The sequence below is a fragment of the Chrysochloris asiatica genome, unplaced genomic scaffold (assembly GCF_000296735.1).
Source record: "Chrysochloris asiatica unplaced genomic scaffold, ChrAsi1.0 scaffold00254, whole genome shotgun sequence".
NCBI classification, from domain to species: Eukaryota; Metazoa; Chordata; class Mammalia; order Afrosoricida; family Chrysochloridae; genus Chrysochloris; species Chrysochloris asiatica.
Window position 1 is genome coordinate 2,882,855 of NW_006408772.1, and position 9,229 is coordinate 2,892,083.

The 9,229-nt window shown below is 41.7% G+C and overlaps 1 protein-coding gene across 1 annotated transcript in view; it reads left to right on the forward strand.

Annotated features, from left to right (window-relative positions):
* The first annotated feature begins 3,346 nt into the window (after nucleotides 1-3,346).
* RUFY3 (RUN and FYVE domain containing 3) overlaps nucleotides 3,347-9,229 on the forward strand; it is a 146,731-nt gene continuing 140,848 nt past the window's right edge. The window contains exon 1 of the mRNA XM_006873794.1: nucleotides 3,347-3,692. Coding sequence (XP_006873856.1) covers nucleotides 3,347-3,692 — 346 coding nt within the window. The remainder of the gene's footprint in view (nucleotides 3,693-9,229) is intronic.

Below are 9,229 nucleotides of genomic sequence, written 5' to 3' on the forward strand. Positions count from 1 at the left end.
ATAAAATCTCATGAATAATCTTGTCCGTAAATCTTAAAGGTCTCATATTTCAGTTTATTTTCTATATTCATTACACTGCCAGTTAGTGATATAAAGCATAAATTGTTGTTGTTAAGTGCCGTCAAATCAATTCTGACTCATAGCGACCCTGTATAGGGTTTCCAAGGAGTGGCTGGTGGGTTTGAATAGTGAATCTTGTGATTAACAGTCCAGTGCTTATCCTACAGCACTATACCAGAGTCCTAAAGCAAAAATAGAATTGTTTTTAATAGTGGGAAGACAAAAGAGCCAACATACTGCAAAATTGCAGAGCATGTCAATATTTATATATGTATAGGTGTCTTAGCTAACAAGAAAGGAGAAGGCTGGCAATTTAACATAGCATTTTCTACTTCATTATGTTGGTGATTCCTTTGGCTGATTATCATCCTTCTTGAGAATAGTTAGAATTCGGATCCTGGCCAAACCAATCTCTTTTCTTCTACCTACAATGGACTAAGTATATATTCTAAATATCTGTGAAGGGATCTGACAAAAATATGGTTAGAAATTTCTACATGAAAAAACAAAAGTAAAAGATTCATTAAGAATAAACATCAAAACCATATGATGTGTTGTTAGGTGCCATTGAGTTAGTTGCAGCTCATAGGGATCCTATGTACAATAGAATGAAACACTGTCTGGTCCTGCACCCTCCTCATAATTGTTTGAACCCACTGTTGTAGCAACTGTGTCAATCCATCTCATTAATGGACGTCCTCTTTTTCAGTGATTCTTTACAAAGCATGATGTCCTTTTCCAGGGGCTGGACCCTCCTAACAACATGCCCAAAGTATGTAAGGCAAAATTTTGCTATCCTGGCATCTAAGAAGTATTGTGGCTATATTTTTTCCAAGCCAGATTTGTGTGGTCTTCTGGTATACTTAATATTCTTTGCCACGTTGTAATTCAAAGGCATCGATTCTTCGGTTTTCTTTATTCATTTTCCAGTTTTCACATACTTAAGAAGTGATTGAAAGACCTTGGCTTGGGTCATGCACACCTTAGTCCTCAAAGTGATATCTATGTTTTTTAACTTAAAAAGGCCTTTTGCAGCAAATTTTCCCAAAGCAATGTCCTTTCCATTGGTGTTAATTGTGCATCCAAGTAAAATGAAATCCTTGACATTTTCAACATTTTCTCATCTGGTAACGTAGTGGTTGCTAATCGGGCTGTGAACCACAATGTCAGCAGTTCGAAATTACCAGCTGTTCCGTGGGAGAAAGATGAGGCTTTCTGCTCCGGTAAAGATTTACAGCCTCGGAAACCCTGTACAGGGTCGCTATGAGTCGGAACCAACTCCATGGCACACAACAACAACAATTATATTTCTTATTGCTCCAGTTTTAAGGGGAGCCATATGGTACACATCTGGAAATTTTTAGGTTTTCTCTTCAAGGTAGTATGCAGTTTGCATTTCCTAAAAAGCAAATTTTTAGGAACTCGCTTTCATCAAGACTGAAATTAAAAGACCACAAATCTTCAAATGCTGAAAATCAGATGAAAAAGAACTCCCCTCACTTACGTTTGTTTTTATTAAAGTTCTATGCTACCTATTTTATTTTAAAAATTAAAAAAAAAAACAAGTATTAAATAATTGAGTTAATTCTATGCCAGATTCTGTTTTAAAAACTTTATTTCCATTTCTTATTCAACCTTTACAACACCTCTGATTAAGTGGTGTGATCTTCATTTACAGAAGAGGAAACTGGGCCCAGAAGAGGATAAATAAGTAAGCCCTGGTATGGTACTGTAGGATAAGCAATGGACTACTAACCACGAAGTCAGTAGTTCAAACCCACCAACCACTGTCGAAACCCTATATAAGGTCGTTATGAGTAGGAATCCAAGGGCTAGGAATCAACAAATCAGGAAAACGTCAGAAACTGAAAAGCTATTTAATAAATCCTCCAAGACTGCTTATAAAGTTATTGTCTTGTAAATGTCTTCCATTTTCAACAATTCTTTCAAAGATTTGGTGGAAGTAGGAGTCTCATGGTAATTTCTGGTGGTGATTTCAGAAGTGCTTTACAGAGAAAAGAGACAACAAAAACGTTTTATTCTCCTTTCTGATTAGTATAAATTCCTCTACAGATGCAAAAAAAAAAAAAAAAAGAGCTAAAAGCAAGTGTGCAAGGTGTTATCGCACAAAATGATTTTTAATTGAGTCTGTGGACTATATGCCAGTATTTTGCAAACTGAACACAAGGCTAGAAGTACGGGGGCACGTTCATAGAATAAAGAATATTCAGAGTAAACAGTATCTATAGTAACTGGAAATGGTTTTACAAAAGAATGTTTAGTTAAGGATCCATAATCATTAATTCAAATATTCAAAATAAAACAATGGTGGCCACTTACTAACCCAGTACAAACATTGAAAGCGAAAACTGCTAACCTGAATAGACACCTTTTCCGATATATTCTAAACTGGCTTAAAATGCACACATGCACATCCGGAGCACTAGAAAACCAGGGAATTGAAGTAGATAGCAAGAAGAGAGCTTTAAAAAGTTCGTGGAAAAATTCTACAATCTTTCCATTCCATTTTTCCACGAACTTTTTGAAGTCCCAATTTCTATACAGTGCATCTAACAGGGAACAAAAGAGGTGGCGCAAAAAAGACAACACCTCTGGTTTCCCACATAAAAAGCTCGTGAAATCAAAGGTTGAAGTTCCAGTATGAAAGGCAAATTGTACCGTTTAATACCCAGAGGTGGGAGGGGGGGAGTAGGGGAAGGGGGTTCCTTTTTAAAATTAGCTGTCGCCTCCTCTTCATCTCAGATCTTTGTGCTTTCAAGCTACCGAAGAAGTTAGGCGACTGTACAGAAAAACACCTTTAGGTATTCTTCAGGTCTCCCACCTTTCAAACACCTTGGGGAAAATACAGTAAGAGGTCCGTGTGGGGTATGCTGGTAAGGAGGCGGTATAGGACACCCTTCCTCCCCAGGGTCAGGAGGGAGCTCCGCTTCGGGAGGAAAACGGAGGGTGGGGAAGAGGGAAGTACAGAACGCTGCCCCCTAGGGGAGCCGATTCGCAGGCGGGGGGCCGGGGCGGGAGGTGTAATCTCGAGGAGACTGCTGGTTGGGAGGCCCCGCCGTCGGGCGGGGCCGGCCTTCCAGCTGGCTCGGACCCCGGCGGGGCGGGCTGGGAACTGAGCAACGGAGCTCAGAAGCCGGCACGCGGCCCAGAAGAAAGGTGACGGCGGCGCAGACAGGACGAAGCGGTGGCTCCTCGCTGTGACCTTTGCTCTTCGCCCAGGCGCGGACGTGAATCAGTGGCGGCGGCGGCGAAACAGGGACCGAGCATGGCTGAGACCCCATCGCCGCCCAGCGCCGGCGCGGAAAGTTACAGCGAGGAGCCGGCGAGGGGCGGGGAGCGGCAGCCGGAGGAGCCGCGAAGCGCTTCTGCCAGGGACGCGGACCCAGAGGGCGAGACAGGACTGCAGCTGGCCTCCCCGGCCGTTCAGTCGGAACCCGACTCGCCGGTAGCCGCCCCCTTTTTTCTTCTCTACCCGGGCGATGGAGGCGCCGGCTTCGCAGCTCGCCCGCCGCCGCAACGCGCCTGGAGGACCCCGCCGTCACCGGGTTCCCCGCTGCCCTTCTTATTGCTGAGCTACCCGAGCGGCGGCGGTGGCGGCGGAGGCAAGCACCGTGAGTGGCGGCGGGGAGCAGGGGACGCTGGTGGGGCTTAAGGGACTCGTCTGGGAAGGGCCGGCCCGGCCCCCGCGGAGCTCCGCCTCTCGCTGGGTCTTAGGAGCTGGGAGGCGGGGTACGGGTGGTGGGGTGCCGTGGGCGGCCGCGGTCCCAGAGCCGGATTACTTATCTCCGCAGGCCGCGGACTCCTGCCCTTCGGATCTCCCCTCCCCTTTCGGGCCGGGCACTCACCCCCTTCAGTCTCCCACGTGCTCTGGCGGAGGGCTAAGAGCGGCCCACCATTCCCCACCCTGACCGCTCAGTCTCTGCCTGGGTCCCCAGCTGAGAGCCTTCCCAGGAAAGGGCGGCGCTCAGAGAGCTGGCAGCCCCGCTGACTCGCCTTCTGCGGGCTCCGGGCGCCGCAGCAGCCAAAGTAGGTGTGGTTGCTGCGCCGCTTTCGCTTCCCTTGACCTCAGTTGTACTTCGTGTTTGTTTAACGTACGTTAACACCATAAACATAAATATGACAGATCCGTCTCCCGGAATTGGTAGAGAAATCTCGGTGTGCGAGATGACAAAAAGAAAACGTGTGGCTTTGGAAAGACACCTCCCCAGTATCGTTTGGCGAAAGAGGCCTTTTCCTTTTAAAACTGTCAGGGAACTCTGAATATAGCGCACCCCTCTTTGTGTTGAATCAATCAACAAATGTTTGTTACTTGGAGTGAGGGAGGCCCTGGACTAGACAATGCGTATTATTTTTTTAAAAAAAACTGTCTCTTGGAGCAGTGTTAATGTGGGTAAAATGACAAGATTTTATACAATAAAAATGCAACTGACAATACAAAGCATGAGAAATGCCGAAGACTTTGCTGTGTGGGTTCTGAAAAGGGAGAGAAACTTGCTTGAGGTTATGCCAGAAGACATTTTCTCATAAAAAGATTTCTTTTAAGCACCAAAGCAAATCTTAACTACCTTGCTTTGCCAAGAAACCCTGACTTCACTTTTACTGACCCCTGATCCATCCCCTAGGAAAAGATTAACATGGGTTGAATATTTCTTAAGTGCATGTGCTATGATTATCATGGTTCATCCTGATATTTCTGTCAAGGATGACTGGAGCTTTTCAGTTGAAGAAGTTGAGGATCAATATGATTAAGTGATTCGTCCTAAGCAATTTAGCTAAGTAGAAATGGAGTTGACCCAGATTGCAGGTCACCAAGTCCATTCCCTTTAAGTGCCAACATTGTGAGGTGGTTCATTACAGGTAACAGTAAATATCCACTGGATTCTGATGGAGGTAGCCCAGTTTTACCTTTTTCTTGCTACCCAGAAAGTGAGTCAACTTGATTAAGAGTAAAATCATAGTTTGTGTCTTGGAGTGGTCTGCACACTAGAATGCTCAGAAACGGCGTCTATAATAGCAGAAAAGGTAAAAGATGAGAATAATCATAGTAGCCACTTTACATTTTCTAAAAAAAGAAAGTGCTTTCTACTTCATACTTTATGCACCCACCAAAAAACAGAACAGAAAACCCAAAACCCATCGCCATGAAGTTGATTCCAACTCATAGTGACCCTATGGAGGATTTCCCGGATTGTACAACTTTTCAGGCACAGATAGCCTCATCTGTTTCACACTGGAGTGGCTGCTGGTTTTTAAATGCCTGTCCCTCAGCACCACCACAGTCTCTTTCTTTTCTCCTTACAAATTTCATTTTCTTGTAATCTGTGTATTAACCACCTCACCTGATCAGTTCTTGTAACTATTTTAACAAGTATGTTACAAAACTTGATGCAGGAAAATATTTAAACTGTTGGCCAAATACATTGTTGTTAGGTGCCATGGAGTCAGTTCTGACTCATAGCAACCCTGTATAGGGTTTCTGAGGAGCAGCTGGTGAATTTGAACAGCTGACCTTGTGTTTCAAACTGAACTTGAAGTTGAGTGCTTATCCTGCGTCACCACATCAGGACTCATGGCCAAATATAGTTGTGGGGAATATAGTTTTAGAGGTTATTATCTGAATTTCACTGACTTGTTTGATCCCTTCCTCTTATTTCTAGTATTTTAAGGATTGCTAGAAAATTAGGGCCCAAGTGTGATCATGATCAGCTGTGCAAGATTTTCAATACTAGCAAATGTATGGTGTGATTTCTTAGCACATAAGGTTCCAATCTAGTGACCTTTATTTATGAAAGAGTAGTTTGCGCTTAAAAAAAGTCACTGGGAAATGCTTTTAAAAGACCATAGTCACTAAAGATATTCAACTTATGTACACTTTATTCCAAATAAAACTAGCTTAGAGTAGTTTCTATTCTGGACTGAGGGAGTCCTGGTGTGGCACTGTGGATTAATGTGCTGGACAGTAAAGTAAGTTTGAACTGCAAGGTCGGCAGTTCAAGCTCACTAGTCATTCCTCGGAAACCCTATACAGAGTTAATGTGAGTCTAAACAGACTTGACGACACTGAACAACAACATACTTGGCTGTTTAAATATTTACCTGCATCAAGTCTTGTAACATAATTGTTAAAATAAAATTACAAGAACTGACCAGGTGAAGTGGTTAATACAGATTTTTAAAAAACAGAAATTTTAAAGAGAAAAAGGCTGTGGTGGCACTGGGGGCCAGGCATTGAGCTGCTAACTGCTTTTATTCTTACCTATTATTCTTATATGTACCTTCGAACCCAGGCATACTTAGGAAAGGAAGTAATTACCTTTATGTTTATGTTGGCGCACTGCAAAGTCAGTGTAGTATTATTGTTTTATGTTATATGCAGTACTTGGATATCAAGAGTCTGGTGTGGTGCTGTAGGATAAGCGCTGGACTACTAACCACAAGGTTGGCAGTTCAGCTCCACCAGCTACTCCTCAGAAACCTTATACAGGGTTGCCATGAGTTGGAACCAACTTGTTGGCACTAAACAACAATGTAAAAACGCAGGCATGCTTGGGGAAAGAAATACTCTAGCTAATAATAAAATTACCTGTATTTAATTAATACATTTATTTTAGTTGCTGTACTCCAAACTCAGTGCTGTAGCTGTCTATTGTATTCAGCACTTAGATATTAGAACTCTAGGTTACCTAAAAGTTCACTTGAGAAACCTGAGACAAAACAGTTTAAAAAAGACATCTCATTTCACCTCTCAGGACTACGTAGGCATGTCTCACTTTACTGTACTTTGCTATATTGTGTCTCACAGATACTGCGTCTTTTATAAATTGAAGGTTTGTGGTAACCCTGTGTCTAAGAAATCTATTGGCATTTTGATAATTCTCTGCAGTATTAAAATTTATCATGGTGTTATTGTACACCTAATAGACTTATAGTATGTTGTTATTTTTAAGTGCTGTCTAGTGTACACAAAAGAGGAGCTCTGGTAGCGTAGTGGTTACGAATCGGGCTGTGAACCTTAAGGTCAGTGGTTCGAAACTACCAGCCGCTCCACGGAGAAAGATGAGGCTTTCTACTCCCGTAAAGATTTACACCCTCGGAAACCCTGTACAGGGTCGCTATGGGTCGGAACTGACTTGACGGCACTTAACAACAAGTGTACACAAAACTTTGTATCTACTTGGAAACCAAAAAACATATGCAACTCACTTTATTGCAGTAATCTGGAACTGAATCTACAATATCCCTGGGGTGTGCTTATATTTGGACACAACGTCAACACCCCGTAAACATTATGATGACTGGGGTCTGTCTCCTCAGCACCTAACTTAACCCTTAACAATATGTTTCTCAAAAGTATGATAATTTATAGAAAACAAAACCCTGTTGTTGCTAAGTGCCATCTAGGTGCTTCCAACTCACTGTGAGCCTGAATAGTTTCTAAGCCTGTAAACCTTTGTAAGAGCAGAAAGTCTCATCTTTTTCCTAGGAAACACCTGGTGGATTTGAACTACTGACCTTGTAGTTAGCAATTCAATGCTTATCTTAGAGTCACAGCACTCCCTTTTAGTTTAGAATTCTTGCCCATACTTCAAGATTTAAAAAATAAACCTTTTGAATTCTAAAGCTTTGTTAGATAACAATGGTGAATAATAGCAAAAATGTGTGCAAATTAAGGAGATAGCATAATGTTTTCAAGGCACGTGATAAGTACTCTGGTATGAAATTTTGAAGATTATAATGTTCATAAAATGTTCAGCATGTTTAAATACAGTATGAAAGAAGAAGGCTTCTGATATGCCTTATTGCATTATGTCCCTTTTTGAATCTATAATCTGTTTTTTTTTGTTTTTTTTTAACCCTTGAGTGAAACTATTTTAATGTAGTCAAAACAGGCAATCCTAAATATAAATCCAGCTCCAATATTTTCTTGTAAATGCATGTCACACAATATTTGTAAAAACCAAAGTTACTTGTTTCCATTTATTTTCTGATTTTATTCAATTCAATTAACTCAGTCTATTAGCATACTGGTTTAGTACATAATACTGACATAGGCACTTTGAGGGACAAAAAGTTGCCCTCAAATTTTCAATCTGTTTGAAAAAATGGAGAAAAGACTAATATATATATATATTGTTGTTGTTGTTGTTACGTGCCGTTGAGTCGGTTCCGACCCATAGCGACCCTGTACAGGGTTTCCGAGGTATATATTAATGTTTTATTGTTAATTATATGATAGTTTACATGGGAGAACATTAGTTTTACATTCATTCTATTGTATGTCATCTCATTGCCATGGTTACAATCCCCTCCATGCAATCCTTCCTCCGTACCCCACAGGTCTTCAGCACACAGTCGCTCTCCCTCTCTGGATCTAATATAATCCGTTTTTTTGTTTTTTGCTGTTAACTTAAATCTTGAAACTTCCTAGCATGCCTTTCATTTAAAATTTAATTTTATAAAAAGTAACATAACTCATGAACCATACTCATTGTTTAGATGTTTTAGAAAATAAAGTACATCAAGTACAAAGTGAACTTTCCTCTTTGTGGTTGGATCCCACCACGTCTGTCTTTACCTGAGGATATTGACTTTGGTCACCTTTCTTCCATAACTTTTTCTTGCATTCACAGACATGGTTGTGTTCCTATTTCTTGGTATATTTTCCTCTTTGGTATGATTTCATGCTAGTTTCTCATCAACTATGTATGAGAAGGTGCTACTGGCATGCTATAGGCAAATACCTTTCTTTTACATCCTAACTTTGGAGAACTGGTGTGGTGCTATGGGTTAATGTACTGGACTGCAGAGTTGGTTTGAGCCACAAGGTTGGAGGTTCAAGCTTACCAGCTGCTTCTTGGAAACCCTATTGTTGTTGTTGTTAAGTGCTGTCAAGTTCCGACCCATAGCGACCCTGTGTAGGATTTCCAAGGAGCAGTTGGTGAGCTTGAACCACCAACTTTGTAGTTCACACAGCTTTGCAGTCTGGCACATTAACCCACAGCGCCACACCAGGACTCTGAGAAACCCTACACAGGGTCACTATTTCAGAACTAACTCAATGGCACTTAACAGCAACAACAACATCCTAACTTTAGAATTCATCTTGCAAATGACCAGAATGAATGAGAGATAGGTTTTTGTTGTTTTT